Source organism: Scleropages formosus, chromosome 4 (assembly GCF_900964775.1).
Source record: "Scleropages formosus chromosome 4, fSclFor1.1, whole genome shotgun sequence".
NCBI classification, from domain to species: domain Eukaryota; kingdom Metazoa; phylum Chordata; class Actinopteri; order Osteoglossiformes; family Osteoglossidae; genus Scleropages; species Scleropages formosus.
The window spans coordinates 25920015-25937923 of record NC_041809.1 but is presented as its reverse complement, the minus strand read 5'-3'; the positions used below and the strand labels follow the sequence as shown (position 1 = coordinate 25937923).

At 44.5% G+C, this 17909-nt stretch overlaps 1 protein-coding gene across 1 annotated transcript; it reads right to left on the bottom strand.

The window, feature by feature from the left end:
* Positions 1 to 840: 840 nt before the first annotated feature.
* Positions 841 to 15240, bottom strand: LOC108921179 (protein FAM168A-like). The gene is made up of 7 exons (XM_018730529.2): positions 15044 to 15240; positions 8705 to 8794; positions 4333 to 4413; positions 3487 to 3629; positions 3046 to 3220; positions 2814 to 2934; positions 841 to 2633 (listed from the first exon to the last, which is right to left on the bottom strand). Exons 2-6 carry the CDS (start codon positions 8772 to 8774, stop codon positions 2819 to 2821), a joined length of 585 nt encoding a protein of 194 aa, XP_018586045.1. The 5' UTR covers positions 8775 to 8794; positions 15044 to 15240; the 3' UTR covers positions 841 to 2633; positions 2814 to 2818.
* Positions 15241 to 17909: the final 2669 nt, after the last annotated feature.

The following is a 17909-nucleotide window of genomic DNA, read 5'->3' as shown; positions in this document are numbered from 1 at the left end:
TGCTGGGTTAGGCTCTGGCTCACCGTGACCCCTGCTTGGGACAAGTGTATGTGTGTATTCACTGCTGTAGTAACTTGCCACTGGGCCAGATGTTGACAAGTTCTGAGAGAAGAAGGAAATAAATTTAGAACAGTGACAGAATTAAAATTCCAATTACGGTTGGAATAAATTTTGAAAGGAAAGATGGTTATTTTAGTATGCGATATCAGAATGAATGTGGTTAAAGAAACAACACTGTGATGGCACAAGAAAAAGTACCTGGGGGGGGGGGTCCTGCTGACATTATAGAGCAGTTTAAAAATTACTCTAATAAGATTTCACAAACCCTGGATATCAAAGCAGCGAAAAAACTAAAGAAACCATGCTATTTCCCTTCTTGTGCAGTTCATTGTTTTTATTGAGGAGGTGAATAGTTTAGGGAAGGAGCCTCAGTCTCTGGTCCTGGGGGGTCATAGCCTCTGCAACTTTTTTCCCCCCATCAAATGCTTATGATCCCCACAGGAAAAGACTGTCAGGACCAAATCAGACAACCCCTGACTTAACAGAACCCAAGCTGCCATGTACAACAACTACTCTCCTTACTATTGAATGGAAGACTGGCAAGCAGTGTGGACAGTTTACTAAAGTCAATTTTAAATTTGGAATGTTTCAACAATGTAAACAGGATGAAACTATAATATAGCGTGTAAGTGACAGAAAGAGTGTGTTCCACTTATGTATGGATGAGTGACCCAGTGTAAGTAGTGTATCTAGCAGTGTAAGTCACCTTGGTGAATAAGGCGTGTGGGCTGATAACACTACATAGAGTTCATTGGAAGTCACTTTGGAGAAAAGCATCTGCTAAATAAATAAATGTAATGTAAACTAAAAATTAAAATATCTTTGTTTTTCTTGTTTAAATAACCTGAATGGAATGTATTAAGCTACAAAAGGACTGGCTGACCACTGCCAGTTGAGTGGGGGGTGGGGGGACAGGGGCATGGCTGGCTCATGCTTTCTATTATTATTTTTATTATCTATTCTATGGTTCCATGTGTTGAAAGCAGTTCACTATACCATACTTAAGTTCTGAAAATTCTGATGAGCCAAAAAAAGTAAAGCACTATAAGTGGGAAAATGTAAACAATGTGTAGAGTTGAAGTAAACTCTCTCAGAGTTTATTTCCATCAATATACGTGTTTTTTGTAGAAAAATTTGGTGTTGTACGGGGGGGGCAGTATTCATCATCCCTCTCCATAAAGAAACACATTTTATCTGATCATCGTTTAGCAGGAAGTTAGCAACACTTCCCATAAGCTACAGTCATGCCAAGCTGCTCTTTCCTAAATTAAAAGGCATGTTTCCATGTTACATTGTAGTTAATTGACCTTAGCAAAACAAAAAAAATTATGATTTTTATTTATGTGACAATTAGTTAAACATCTCAAATTTATTTATGGATCAGAGCAGCATCTTAAGTACCTATTTATAGCATAGATTACTGTATATCTTTCTGTGACTTTTTTCCAGTACATTATGAATTTATGCAAGAACATAGTATTCTCACTTGAAAAGGGGTCTTGCCAACTTTAGGTAACCATAACTCCTCGTAACTCTACCTGCTATTCCCTTCAGTTCCTAAAACTCCTACAAGAGTTCCTATGACTCCATGCTGCCCCCACCAGGCCACAACGAGGAAGTACTCATTGCATATTGCCTGCAGAGCCTCAAACTGGCTCTTAAAACCCAAGTCTGAATGGCAGCGCTGGGTATGTCTGCCCTCCGTGGACACTTGTCACAGTAACCTTAGCTCTTAACTCCCTTAACTCAACCAGCCAACTGAACTCATCTTGCACCTGGGATCAGAGTGCTAAAATGATCAGGATGGTGTCCGGGAATGCACCGACTAATAATTTTTTACTATGGAAATCTTATGAATATGTTGCTTAAAAATCCCTTTAATTCTTTGCTGTGTTAAATACAGATTAATTTTATATATACAGTATAGATCGAGTCTGTGTGTAAATATCAAATTCATACATCTTAAAATTCTGTGCTATAATATTACGTACAAGCTAATTGAGTCCACTGTATAGTTGTCCTCTACATGATGTATGAGAGCACTGTGTCATTCTTTGCAAAAGGATTACAAGAATCTGTTGTTACAGTGGACATAAATTTAAATGTGTCTGCTTAACACTCTGCTACAAGCTGGAAGACTACATTTCAGGGGAAAGGTAAGGTCAAAAAAAAATATGATCGCAAACAGAAAAGAAAAATAAATTATACTTCATAATATCTGCAATCCCTTCTGTAGAAATCACCCAGAATAGCAAAGGGGGGCTGATGACAGTGCTAAGTCAGAAAATTTGGCAGGAAAAAAAAGATATGAAAGTTTCCCCAGCATGAACCACCAAAAATGAGAGACTGATGAACTACTGTAAGTTACGGTAAACCTGGAGTATATGAAAATGTAAAAAAAAAAAAAGTCTCCAAACGAATGAAAAAAAGCAGCTCTCAAAAAACACTAATGAATGCATAAAGTGACCCTTGCACTTTTTTCTTGTACTTGCAAACAGACTTCAGGCGCCGATGTTAACAACCCAGCACCAGCAAAGGACTTGAGAAGTTGCGTACAATGTTGATCTCCTGATCTGTAAAAATGAAGGACAAAGGGTATATGTGGTGGAAAACATAAACAAAGGTAAAGTTATTTTACAGTCATTGTTAAAACCCACTGACAACGACGACAACCTCTTCCAACCAGTGGAGGGCAGGACTGGTTTATAATACAGAGTGTAGGTGACTAACCAGAGATGGGAAGTGGTACTTACATGGTTTACCAGTGCGGTGGCACATAGCTGTACCCAGGCGTCCCTTGAGGCCTGTATGTCGGCACAGCAACAGGATGTGCACCAATATGCTGTGTGTGCTGGGGTGTAGTGAGCAAGGTCCCTGCGAATGTGGATGTGGAGGAGAAAGAGTGTCATTGCTATGGCACCCAAACAGTCTACAGTGTACCATACTGTGCTTTTAACCAGCTGCAGGTGTCAAGGGTGTACTCACCTGCTGACATGGCCATAGTTGTGCCAGCCACCATGCCCACCGCCATGCCATTAGAGCGTGGGGCAGGCACAGGTGCAGGATAGATTGCTGAAGGGATACTATTGGGCTGCACCACTGTGGTATGGTGGATCACATGCGGTTGAGCAGCATACACAGGCTGTGTGTAGTACGCCCCCTGGTGGACAGAAAAAAACAGCCTACAAATTACATTTTGCATAAATGCAGTCAACAATGTTCCTGAAGTCAGACCAAAACTTGAGAAAGAAAAAAAGGGGAAAAAAAAAAAAAAAAAAACTCATCATGCAACAAGGAGATTTGTGTTTTTATACTGACATATGAAAAATACAAATTCTGACAGACTTGGAAAAGGCACATTTTCCACTGGAATTTAAACCCTAGAAAATTTTTTTTTTTACATATTACTTTGGATGGATGCCTCACCTGGGCATAGAGATTCTGCTGGGGGTAGGCACTTCTGATGGGGTACATGGCCGTCTGGTAGGGGCTGGGTGATGGGGAGTAGGGTGGGGGGGCTCCATTAGTTTGGGTGGGGGGGACCTTGTAGGGGGTCCCAGCTGCATATCCTTTAATAGAGGCACAAAGTTTGGGGAAAAAGGAATATGATTCAGAAGTGGCAGAAAATGCACATACAGAAGCAATTGGGATGAGACTCAGCATTCTTCCCTCCAAGATAATTTTTGAACAAGGGCCCAGCACCGCATGACACCCACACCTACCCTGCCATATAGCTCTATTGCCCTGAACTGATGGGGGTCTCTTTGTTAAACAGAGAGATCTTGGGGTTTGTACCAAATGCTATAAGGTACCATGTCATAGAAAAATACATAATTCACATCAAAGCATAATGAAACTCTGTACACCCTGTATGGAATTATAGAAGAAGAGGTAAGCACACAGAACCAAACTTCAAATCCCACACTTATCTTGACTCCATTTTGCGACAGTCTATATAAGGAACCAAATTAACATCCCTACAGTAACACAGTTCCTTCACGAACGCTGCGGACCATGTTTATTCATTCCTGTCTGAACAAGAACAGGTGTTGCTCGGTGACAGTACAAGTCAGTGATACTAACCAACAAAGCAAGGGCTAAAACACAGTCCCACTATTGTTCATTTCTCACCCTCCTCTTCACTAATTTTGTTAATTCCTATAGAACAACAGGAAAGTGAGGCCATTCTTGGGCATCTCCATGCAAGACAGAGCATACACGTTTTTTGTCGAGGTGACTGCTTGAGTTATGTGACAGTATTAGCTCTCTTACCTGGAGGGTAGCCTGGACTGCCAGTCTGGTACAGATTCGGGGTGTAGGTAGGTGCTGTAGTGGGATATCCTCCAGGATAGCCTAAAGGGAAATACGAGGAGGGATGCTCTTTAGAACATGCCCCGGACAGGGTGACAGTTAAACTGTGTATTTGTTTATGTCTTCGACATGCTCTTCATAAAGTTAAACTGGTATAATTTCCAAAGGCTGGGACAATAATAAGCTGGATGCTTTGATCAACCCTCCTGGTTCCAGGACTCTAAGACTGCCATCAAACTAGCTTTGTTCAATGATTTACCTGACCTCCTGGACTAGTATCAGCTGGGTCCCCAATATGTCCACTTAACACCTGACTACCACAATTACTATAACCAGAGTCTGTATTATTTGTGCACTTAACATCTGCCTGTTGTGTCTGGTATCACCAGAGCCTTGCATCATCTGCACCCCCAACACCTGTGCTCCCAGTGACTTGGATCACCTGGGCCCTGTACGTCCTGCAGCCCCCTCTAACCTAGCACACTGGTGAGCAGTTTAAAAAAAATGACTCGAGTACACGAAGCGGACTGACTGAATTGGAACACCCATTCATATTCTGAGTTAATTCAGCCTTTGGCACTGACTGGGGCTCGACAGATGGTTGGACCAACCACCCGCTTCAGAAAGCGAAAAAGAAGAAGAGGTGGGGGGTGCAATGGGGGTGGTTGGAGGAGATTTTCTGAATCAAAATGTAGACAGATGGCATTGACTACAAACAATCTGTTGAGATCAGTAATTCCCCACAACGGGCATGTCAGAGGAGGGCAAAAGGAGACAGAGGTCTTCAAGGGATTCCACCTCTCCCTGGTGGGACAAGGCAGTGGTGAGCTAAACTGGTGAGGAACAGTCAGTCCAAGCCATTCACAGTGCAGAGACCTGATGAAAAACAATGGCAGAACTGGAAAAAAACACTAAAGGTGTACTGAGTGAATAATGACTGCAGAAAGTTGGGAAAATCTAACATAAACAGATCAAAAACACACTTGTGTGTGCAGTGGCGGACTAAATGTTTCACTCTGAAGACAGAAACTTTGTAATGGGAATTTTACAGTGCCTAAATGACATTACATAAAAAGTGAACCCAGTCACACACACACACACACTGTCTGAACCGTTTGTCCCATTTGGGGTCAAACAAACTAATTAAAAGGGCACAGGTGAAATGACAGTAAAGTTGTAAGGAAACCTGACTGAAGAAAAAAGCCAAAATGTTCTGTCAATCACATTAACTTAGCTATAAAATGCCACTGCAGCATAAGGTACTCTTATTCACCTTCATAGAGTGACTCCAAAATACATAAGCAACAGCTTCAAATCATTAAAATATCCATACAAAAATCACAAACCAGTGCAAAAACTCATGCAAAGGAGTACCATATGACCAGCCATGTCATTTGAAAGTCTCTTCAAATCTGAGATGGTCTAAGAAATCAATTATGTAAAGCATGTTGTAAAAATGTAATTTATTTAAACTTCAATATGACTCTGAGGGCAACACCATCAAAGTAGACAACAGCTAGTTGAGGCTGTCTGGGCACTTAGTGAGGACAGCCCTGTGCACTTCTCAGAGGAGGCGTGCCAGCCGCAGCCCACTGGAAGGAGGTCTCGGGGAAGACGCAAGAGACAGTGGGGGGGAGAACTCACAGCTGACCTGAGGACACCTAGGAATTCCCCAGGAGGAGCTGGATATTGCTGCCATGGAAATCAAAGTTTGGTCTGTCCTCATGACCCCCGCAAAGACAAACATTTTGGGAAATGGATAGATACCATTAGCAACACTGAATGCAAACATTTGAATACTTTAACACTAGAAGTCACTGGGATTAATTAAAATCTTAACCTTTCTAAGCTTTTCAAACAACTATGTAATTGTCAGAACTGTGTAAGTAATCACTGCTTGTTCATTCATTATAGCATAAACTTAATTCACTCTCTTTCCCCTCACACTCAGCTTTTCCTCACCTGCATCTAGTATTTAATAATACCTGGACTGCTACTACATCCATCATGAAACTGTTCTACAAATCTTAAGGTAAATGCCACTGAGCCAAAGTCAACTTAAGGCGACCCCTTGCTGCAACTGTAAGGAAGGGTTAAGAAAAAGTTTACCACTGCATTCTTTGGTGCAGGTCTTTCTATTGTGGGAGGAAACCCACGCAAGCACAGGGAGAAGATGTAATTTCACAAACAGAGCCAGCTTCAAACCCACTCCCCAGGAGCTGTGAGGCATTAACACTACTTACTGTTTTACAGTGTCACAAATTGTCAAGTTCACATATACAGTAGTCAGCTGAGCTGGCTGTTCACTCAATGTTCAGTATTACCTGTTCTGTATATTTCTATATTAAATTGTTTTGGTATGTCTCTATTTATTCAACATTCCATTTGAAAGTGCTATTTCTGTCCATCTTTTTGAATTTGAATGTTGTACAACACCGTTTTTATTACAGTTGGTTCAGAGTAACTTTTGAAGTCCAGGTCAAGGGGAGGATCAGCATTTCTGTGGCTGCAGCTGAACAGCCACTGCAGAGCAGGTTGGACTTTCATTTCTTTTGTCCGGAAGCTCTCTGAACACTCTGCATCCCTCATAGCAGCATCCACCCATGTAACCACCACATTTGGTGGATACACTGGCCTCCCACGCTGTGTAGGAGTGGCAATGCATACAGCATGGGTGCAAACAACTAAGCCTGCCCTCTTCCTGTCCCCAAGTTATCGATCTCCTCTTGGCACCAGCCCCACACGGCCAGCATCTACAAGACATTTCAACATCAGCCGCCTCGCTGTTCCATACACTGAAAGCCAGATCTATTTCTACAGACAGCTATAAAAAATCTCCTCTTCACACATTTCTCTGCCTTGCTGTCATGCTCCATTCTTCATATATCTTCTCAACACTACCTGCTGAAGCCAAAGAATAACATCTGCAACAATGACCATTTTGTGTCTCTCTCCTGTCATTGACAGTCTGGTGCCAGTCAAATGCAACACCTTTAACGTGTTCTTCTAGGTGTGTGGGCACGGAAATGGTCTCTGTGCCAAGTGATGCTTACTCTACCTACTGTTTTGGAGCCTTCTTCCCGAGAGGGCTTCGGATTTTGTACAATATTTTCTAAGAACTTATTATGCTACTAACCTCTGAACAAAAAAAGAATACAGACACAAATACACCTGTTTCAAGATTCCAGGAGACTTCTGCAGATACTGAGTGAATGACAGCTACCTCCAACAGAATCCCAGACTGCCCCCCACCTCCCATTCTGACATTTTCATCAAAGAGAGCTGTGGGAGACACACTTCCGCACTGTTAGAACTAACAGGCTTCAAAGATGAACCAGGGAGGCTGCTGGAGTCTTGGAGTGTGTAACATGCTACTCAGAGGAAGGACTTCCTATAACACAAACACTGTGATCCTAACCCCCTTTTGGCAACGCCAGGGGTTACAGGGATATGGGGCATAGGAAGTGTAGGGTGGGGGTCTATGGGTTCGTAGACTCTCAAACTGGGAATGACACTCATCATTTATCGCATCTCTCAGTGTATTTTCACCCTTTCTCATGATGCTCTATACAGCTGTTTCATTAGGAATCCCCCTGCACCACGACGATTCTCTTTTGCCTTAGGAGAAAAAAACTGTTAAAAGAAACTGTTGAACTTCAAAAAAAAAAAAATATACAGACCCTCATCAACAGCGATCACCATGGCAATGGCCTGGCATCTGGCTCGCCGCTGCAATGCTAACAACCGGGGCTTTGCTTTGGACCGAAAGGTCACGAGAGCATTTGCCATTGTCCATCTAACACCACCGTCTGCGGGGGTTACTCAACCTGGCACTGGCTATAAAATCAACTCCCAGCACAGGCAATAGGTCAACCTGATTTACACACATACAGATACACTTTGTACCCCAACATCTACTCACACACGGTAGACCTGAATTTGACAAGAAGCAGAAAATTGGACTGAGAAATCCTACATATTTGTATACTTCATGTACTTATACTCATTTTTTTCCATGTCAGCTCATATCAAGGTAAGCCACAACACTGTTACATCCACCTCATTTTAAGAAAACCTCTATTTCCAGCTAATTTCTGTAAAAGCACCCACCCACCCAACACTCCATCCCACCGTACAGCTGTACAGAAAAGCCAAAAGTAATTGCTTGTTTAAATTTTATGCTGGCAACCTCCAAAGCATTCATCTGCTTTCTGAAAGCAAGAGTCTCAAAGACCCTATAAACTCACTGATTTAAACAGGAACTTCAAAAGGCAAACTCAAAGAAATAGTCTGAGTATTATTATTCCCCATTAAAAGTGGACAGAGTGCTCACCTGTGTAGGCCATGTTCTTGGGATTCCCATACGGGGCTCCTGGCTGTACAGGGCTGTAAACTGGGTTCATGACAAAAGACAGCGGACTTGCTGCAGAGGAAATAGGAAATGCAGAAAAAAGTAAAATATAACATAGTCAGTGAAAGACAGATCTCAAACACCATGGCTTTTCCTACTTTCCACAATTCCTCATTCTTCTAATTTACAATACTTTAAGAGCTCTGGAACAACTGTTAGGGAAAGAAAAAAAAAACTGAAAAATATCTCACAGGACTGAAACTTCAACTATATTATAATGAAGTACTATATATAGCTATATAAAGCCAGGAAGCAGAAATGAACACTGCCTGAGGGCGATGAACATTAATTGACAGATTGATATGATGTACAAGCATTAAGGTATATGACATGAAAGAAAAGCAATTTAAAGTAGTAGCTAGAATCAGATAGATGCACGAAACACTGATGAAACAAGATACAAATTGACAGTAGAGATAACTTGCTGAAGACATTGTAGCAATCAGCCATGAAGAGAATGTATGACATGAAAAACTTCATTTTTAGGATGAAACTACACAATGAATGGAAGACAGCAACAAACATATGAATAAACAAGATAAGTCACTTAGCATATATACACCTCCTTGATGGAAAATAAAACCACATGCTGATTTAAGGACCTGGCAAGCATCCCTGTCCTATCAACCAAAGAAAACCTGTCTATCCTTTCATTTTTATCAGACACTAACAGAAAGATCTGTTGACAGTTATGCACTATAACACCACACTGGTAAAACCCAGCTTCTGACCACTTAAAACCATCCTCACATTTAAAGCATGACCAAAACACTGCAATGTACTTATATTCTCACTCTGTTTACTCAGCCAGTGAAAATACTGTGTGCCTTCATTGCCAGGTTCTCAGGTGCCTTCAGTAAATGCTGTTCTTGAGGGCACGCTCGCCCTTGGTTGCCGCTTGACCTTTTGTTGACCCTGATCCTATGTCACACCAGAGCACAGAGCAGAACACCATGTAAAAGACACAAGAACTGTGCACTGCTGTAAAGGCATGAAATGTGGCTCCATGCTACCCTCCGGGCCAGATTGCTGTGGCAAACTGTTACTGATTAGAAACTCCGCCTCTTAAAGGGCACCACAAAAAAAAAAAAAAAAAAAAAAAAAAACTCCTCTTATTGAACAAATGGATGGTGGATGGTCCCCATCCCCTTTAAGGGCACCATCAGTGACAGGCTTTTTATACCAGAGAGCGTTACACTGCTGTCAAGCTCACCTACTCACCGAGTTCACTGCCACATATAAACCACCTTGTGGAAGAGAAATAAAACTAGTTTCCTAGGCAACAGGACTGTGTTTTCCCTCCATCTTAGTCTCACTGTTCCACTTTGGTCTCTTAAACTCTTGTGTCTTCCTGATTTTATGGTAAATTATTCCCTCTGCAGATTACCTTATCTTACACAGCTCACAGTGCTACACTTCACCCATTTATGCAGCTGGATTTCCACTAAAGAAGATTAAGTCACTTACTCGAGGCTGTAAGTACTGTTCCCTTTCAAAGTCATAAAAATAAAAGCTATAGGTCACAAGTTTATTTTTCAGCACTTGGTTCATAACAAGGAAACTTTACAAGCAGATAGCTAAATACAAATTAAACAACCCAAAGCTCACATTCACACAACACTCTGGATATTTTAAGTTACTGTTATAAATTACACTAGAAAGGAAGTCAAAAAGTTCTGGACCACAGCGTATTACCATGTTATACCACTGTATCCACAACAATTGTAGCAGTTAGAGCGGCTGCCTTTGGACCTAAAGGTCACAGGTTTGATCCCCACCTCCAGCTGTAGTACCCATGAGCAAGGTACTTGCCCTAAACTGCTCCAATAAAGTTACCCAGCTGTATAAATGGGTAAATAACTGTAAGTAACTTCACATTGTAAGTTGCGCTGCAGAAAAATGTCAGCTAAGTGAATAAACATAAATTCAAGAAGGCTTTTTTTAAGTAGCACATCTAACGTAAACCGAGTAATGTACTACAAGACAACCCATTGAAGTAACACAACGATTTTCTCACAAAAGCATCATTCAGTGCAGCATCCAAAGAATTATCATGGAATATACCTCTAGTTTTTTCTTTTCGCTTTGTATATCAAAAGCACTTAAATCCTTTGACTGTATGAAAAAAAGTCTCACCAAAAACCTCACTGTGCTAATTTTGACAGCTACATGAAGAGACCTTTAACGGACGAACCATAGTTCATGCCAGATCTCCCCATGTGAAGGCTTGTTCTTTGAATTCCAACCACTGTTTGAAGGTGAAATCTCCGACCTCCTGCTATAACACAGAGCAACTACCTGCTTCCTCAATCCCATCCCTTCACCTCTCCTATAGAACATTTCCTTGTAACTTATCTCTTATTTACATTTATTAATTCTAACAGATGCTTTTCTCCAAAGTGGCATCCATCTCAGAGGAAAATACAATGAGTTCATTACATCAACAGAAGGACGTTATTTCCACAGATTATCAACTCCTCGCTCTCCTCTGGTTGTTCCCCATCTGTTTTCAAAACTGCCCTCATCTCACTGCTCTTAAAAGAAACCCTTTTTGGATCCAGACTCAGTCAAGAACTACAGGCCAGCGTCTCTCCTCCCTTTTCTGTGAAAAACTCTGGAACGGGCAACTGATAACCTGCTGTCTGCATTCCTCACCTAGATGGAGCCCCTTGATGGTCTGGTTTCAAAGTCGGACATTCTACCGAAACTGCCCTCCTTGCAGTATCACATGCTCTCTAATCGGCCAGACCGGCCTCCCTCTCCTCGGTCCTCATCCTCCTAGACCTGTCTGCAGGATTTGACACTGTCAGCCACCGGACTCTACTTTCCTCACTTGGACATCTTGTAATCAAAGGAACAGCACTGAAATGGTTTCAGTCCTACCTATCAAGTAGAACTTACCAAGTGGTCTGGCATGGCTGCCGGTCATCTCCTCTGCCTCGCTCAACTGCTGTTCCATAGAGCTTGGTATTGGGCCACCTACTCTTCTCAATCTATACCTCTTCCCCTGATCCCATCATTGCCTCCTACAGATTCTCCTAGCACTACTATACCAATGAAACCCAGCTCTTCCTCTTGTTCCCTCCTAGAGCTACAAATGTTTCCTCACGCGTCGCTGCCTGCCTCTAGGACATCTGTGCCTGGCTGTCTGATGACCACCTACAACTCAACCTCTCCAGAAGAGAGATTCTTCACCTCCCAGCTGGTCCGTCTTCCTGTCAAGAATTCTCTATGAAACTGGACAATTCACTCATTTGACCTACTTCATCGGCTAAGAGTCTGGGAGTAAAGTCTGTCTATCTCTCAGCACACTGATGCCACAACTCAGACCTACATATACATCCTGCACAACTCCTGATCCAGGCCATGGTGATATCCTGTCTGGACTAGTGCAACTCTCTCCTGTCTGGCTTTCCAGCTTCTGCCACTTAACCTCTACACCTGATAAAGAACACTGCTGAACGAGTTGTGTTCGACCTGCCAAAGTATTCCCATGTTTCCCCCCCTTCATGTCTCTCCGTTTTCTTCTTATAGCTGCCCACACAAAATTTAAGACTCTGGTTACGGAATACAAAACCTTCAACGAATCTGCTCCCCAAAATCTACAAGACCTGATCCCTCATACACCCCAACCAGACTGCTACACTCCCCCACCTCTGCCTGCTTGGTGGTCCCACACACAAGAGGTCCAAAAGCAAAAGCACAAAGGTTTTCAGTTCTGACTCAGGTGTGGTGAAACGACCCCGTTCTCTAACTGCTGATTCTCTCTCAACACTTATAAAACTCATTTCCTTTGAATTCACTTCTCCCCTCGCCTCCTATGTGCTGGATAAGTGTGCAATAATTAAAAAACCCACATATGCAGCTATTCTTGTAATATGTACTGGTTCATATGGTGGTACGTGACAAAGTGACTGTACTGAAGAATCATGTGTCTGCATCCACATTTCTCCTTCTGTTGGTATAATGCGCGTTTTGTTTTGTTCTCGGAGATGTACGTGGCTTTGGAGAAAAGAACCCGCTGAACGATGCTGTCTGTGACGCTGTCTGTGACGCTGTCTGTGATGCGGTCTGTGATGCTGACAGGGCTGTACTGCCCGCACGGAGAGCGCGCCCTCTTCCGGCCAACCGGAGGAAACACAGCCGCCTGGAGACGAGCGACTGTGACACAAAGCGAAGTGCAAGCGCTGCATTCACAGGCCTTTCCTCCAAAACGTGTACGTGCCCGTGCAAATTCGCTAGTCTAAAACACAGTGTTAAAACAGCTTGGATGCATGCATTTCTAACAAACCGAAATACGAAGGAAAATTGTGGACCACAGTTGGCACTGATGGGAACCCGGTTTCCCACATGAGAGACGAGGATCGAGTCCGGATGATTTGTCATGTGTGAAGAACTCATGCTTTTCTGACAGGAAAACTGCCAATAATTCAGAAACATTTAGTACCTGCACCAAGAAATTGACACTCTCTCAGGATTAGTGTGGTGTATCGTCGAGTTCCCGGTTTATCGCTCACAACCCCCCATCAACACGCCAGGCGATCGGTGAATATACGGTTCGATGTGTGACACGACCCAACAAGGCGGCGGAACATTTGTGTGTTTCTGGTGACATCGATGATTTTGCTCACACAGGCAGAATGTGGCTCGTGAAAACGGCCCCAATGCCAGGCCTATGGATCCCGGTGAGTGGCAGAGGCGCGCAGACCAATGCACTCAATAATTAGACAAACGAAGTAAAAATTTAAGCAGCCTGCGAAGCGGTTTACGCTATTTAAATTTCGTGTTCGCTCTGGAACTGATTGTGTCCAATCGATCCATAACTGAGCGCATTATGTGAGGGATAAAAACCGTCGCAAATTAAGGAAAGCGGTAGAGAACTAAGTGTCCTGTGGGCGGGGGGACCTGTCTGCTGCCCGGTGACAGTGGCTGAACCGTGTAAGGAGTGTGTAAGGAACGCATTGTTTCCTCGACCACTCCGCGCGCACAGCGCGAGTCAAGCAGTCGCACGAGTGCACGTGACCGGCCACTTTAACTGGGTCCGCGTCTGTGGCGGCTCGCGCGGCCCCGCTGTGCCACCACCGTGCGGATGCCCCTCATTGTGACTGTGAACCTGACCGAGAAAAAAAAAAAAAAAAAAAAAGGATAAAAAAAAAAAAACAGGTCGGAGAATTTCTGAATACCTCGAAATAAAACAACCCAGGGCCCTGCTGTGCTCGCGTGTCAGAAAATTTATTACACGACGTCGCTTGCGTATTTCCATCATTCAAGCTCAAGGTTGTCCCATCCTCCACTACTATCCCCACGGCATGATTCCAGCTGCTCAGACATTACCAATATGAATATCGCCTCGGTGTGTCCAAAGTTGACTGTTGATTTGCTTAGCCGTCAAAAACTGACCGTATCGACTAGCTACACCTACTGTTATCTCACATCGTATCACCACAATCTCACACTGGATGTCGGGATATCGCCGATCGATAACAGAAAACACACCTCTGGCATACTCCCAACAACTGAGATGTTATTCCCGAATAACATGGCTGACATGGTAGAGCACATTTTAATGATAACGCGGGGCGCTGTGTGTGTAAGCGCACCGTGTCTGACACTGTCAATGACTGCGCCGTGCAGCTAGCGCTGTAGCTAACACTAGCTAGCCGTGCTCAGGCTCTCCGAGCTCCGCTCCGGAGGCGCGCGCGCTGCCTGCGTGCCCGCCACTCCCGGCCCCTATAATACACACCGTCTCCTAACGACTTCTCATCATCCGCACCATTTATTGCGCGCGCGGCGTTCGCAACGGTAGCTACGCGCAACAAACGTACTGGTCCTAAAATGGTCCTAAAATGGTCCCACAAGCTGCCGACACCATTTTGAGAAGCACATCTTCTGGGCGGCCGCTGCAGGACGAGGACAAAAACGGCGCAGCCGGAGAGGAGCCGGGGTCGTACGGTCGGACTAGCGCACCGCGTCGAACATGCATGCCGTGTCAGGTCCCACCACCGAGACAGCTACAGTGTCCCGGCAGCACCGCACCCAATTTCGCCATTAAGCCTAAGGTCATACTAAAAATGAATAATAAAAACGACTGCTTATGGGCGCCTTCCCCCCTCGAGCCCTTCTTCTCCCGGTCAGTCACTGCCCAAGCAGCTGCACGGCGGCACCGTCCGTGTTCACCGCGCCGCGGCATGATAAAGAGCAGCAACATTCACGGGAAACCTGACGACGATTAATTAAAAAGGGTAAAACTGTCAAATTTACCACGCAATCCAGGTGGATGTGATGTATTTATTTCCAGCTCTCGTCGCCGCCTTCCCTCTTGCTTCTTCCACACACGCTGCGCGTTCCCGGTTCTCCGCGGTGACGCTCGCGCTGCCCCCCCCCTCCCCGTCGCTCGCTCCGCTCCAGCGACGTCGGGCTCGCGAGCGGCGTCGGTAACAGCGAGCTGCACTCAGGGTGGGGGATGGGGACACCGCGGAGCGCGAGGGGAGGGCAGTAAAGTGGTGGGGAGGGACGGAGGGAGGCAGCGGGCCAGCGCAGTTACGAGGGGGGGACAACAACCACAGACAGCCTAAACATCCATGTTTGCGCTGCGGGGTCGTTTTTTCGTTTAGGTTCCTCGCCTAAAGCCGCGGCTCTCCGCGCTGTTACTCCAGCCGTCCCGTTACTCCCTCAGGTCCGAATACTAGCATGATGCGCGTGGAAAGAGCCCGATGCGATGGCGGACAGCTGCTAAACTACCGGATGCGTGCTGCTGCGTAAAAGAAATATAAATCAAAATACTGCGACCCCCCTAGTAACGTGTCTTTACTAACATTCTGACAACATGATGTATTCTGAACTAGGATCGAGTCAATTTTCACTGTAACAAAGAGACCGAGGTTCACGGTCTGCACATCAGCGCCACCCTGTGGCAACTTGTCGGCTTACAATGCGCCGCTACTGGACTGCACACATGGAGGTTTGTGAAATGGAGGGTGAATTTCCTCAGGGGTTCAGCTGCAGTGCTCAGATGAACAATGTAACCCACAAGCATTAAACCATGTCGTCTTGTAATCACTACACCGCACAAAAATGTGGAATTTATGATGATGCATGCACTGGTGTAACAAAGTTAGCACAGGAGTACAATGACAGTAGTCCTCTGGGACTCAAACTCGCTACCTTCCTGTCACCAGGTGCAGTTCTGGAACCTCGGCTGCCCCAGAATACCACAATGTTTCTTGCCGCAGTGGTGTTTGTGTCAGGAAAGGTCCGTTATCTCGAATAAGCAGAGGAAGGGTGGAGTGTGTCTGGAACAACACACACAAACACACACCCTCTTGTACGAGACTGGCCTTCGCTCCAATCTTTGTGTGTCCTCACGGCTGCCATTTTTCACTCCAAAAGGTACCAGAGAAATTTTTCCTAAGTCAGAAAAGTAATATAAAGAATTATTAAAAGGCATCAGGTAGTGGGGGGTTTTAGTTTCACGTTTACTGGTTCAAGTCCCAGGAGGGACTCTGTCCTGAAAAATGATCCATGCTGTGGGTATTTCCAGGCCAGTTACATCGAGGACAAAGACGCCATCTAGTGGCCGTCTTGTGAACTGTGGTAGAAAGGAACTCGTGGTTACAGCTCCTTTCAGCCTTGGGCACGGTAATTCAAATAGCATCTTCTCCTGAAAACCCCTTCGTTAAGATTAGTTGTCATAAATCGAAGACCCAGTTACCACTAGTTTCACTGGCAAAATTTTTTGCATGTTCCTTAGCTCAAAAATTCTCACACACACACACACACACTGAAACTGCTTGTCCTGGGTGGGGTCACAGGGAGCCAGAGCCTAATCCAGCAACGCAGGGCATAAGGCTGGAAGGGGAGGGGATACACCCAGGATGGGACACCAGTGCGTCACAAGGCACCCTAAGCAGGACTCGAACCCCCGACCCAGCAGAGAGCAGGGCCCAGCCAAACCCGCTGTGCCACCACGCACCCCTCAAATTGACACCCATTTATGGTAATTTCTCACCAAATCAAATTAATAACTTACTACATAATGGGCACAATTACTTCAGTAATCAGCATTGTTTATAACACAGCACAATAAGGATGTTTCCCTTCATTAATTACTGTATAATACTGTATGGTTGTCTACCTGTGCTCCTTCAGCTCTTTCCTAGCTGATATGCACCCTACACTTAACAGGCAAACATTTTGACAGCGTTTGAGCGGTCCAACCAGAGCCATGATTCCCGAGCTGACAACCAGTGAAACTAGGAAACTAACGGGGGGAACGCTGAGAAAAAACATCACACGTCAAACTATCAACGCAAAGAAGAGAACATGGTGACTCGCTCAGCTGTCGGGAGGAGTGTGAAATCCAAATTCGGTCATCCTAAATGCTCGATGCTCGATGTTCAGCATATGTAGTTATAGGGATGTTACCTTTCGACACGGCCACCAATATTCTGGATACAAATCATAGCACCATTCGGATTCTGTTCCCACAACATGATCTGCGGGTGGGTTTCGCTTACGGCACTGACCACATTTGTTATTCTGGCATAAAGTGCCTTTACAAAGCGAGGGAAAAATCTGAAGTGCTCATCATTTACTTCTGATGGCTGATTCCGACTTCAGTTCAACTGGTCAGAGTGTAATACACCTGACCTTTCTTAAGATGAAGCCATTCGGTACAGTGTAGGGTTCATTATTTGCCGAATAAACAAGGAAATTAGAAAAAAATCAAGGATAACAATTCATTTTAATATTTAAATCTCTAATAAATTCCCTCTGTTTCACAGATATGGGGGGCACGGTGGTGCAGCAGGCTTGGCCGGGTCCCGCTCTCTGGTGGGTCTGGGGTTTGAGTCCTGCTTGAGGTGCCTTGCGACGGACTGACGTCCCATCCTGGGTGTGTCCCCTCCCTCTCCAGCCTTGTACCCTGTGTTGCCGGGTTAGGCTCCGGTGTGCAACGACCCCCGCTTGGGATGAGCGGTTTCAGACTGTGTGTGTGTGTTTCTCAGATTTTTCAAGTCTTATATAGAAGTGAAATTATTAAAAATTCAAACTGTGCGAGGACTTTATAGACACCCTGTATGAGCCACATTCACTACATCTGGAAGCTGCAAGACCTCAAAATAACAGA

What these genes read in the sequence shown, in the direction of transcription:
- LOC108921179 (XM_018730529.2), bottom strand. Translation starts at nt 8,774, where the DNA reads ATGAACCCAGTTTACAGCCCTGTACAGCCAGGAGCCCCGTATGGGAAT. An exon ending in CAGTCCAGGCTACCCTCCAG is followed by an intron (nt 3,630 to 4,332) that starts GTAAGAGAGCTA and finishes CCTCTATTAAAG; the next exon opens with GATATGCAGCTGGGACCCCC. An exon ending in AGCAGAATCTCTATGCCCAG is followed by an intron (nt 3,221 to 3,486) that starts GTGAGGCATCCA and finishes TCTGTCCACCAG; the next exon opens with GGGGCGTACTACACACAGCC.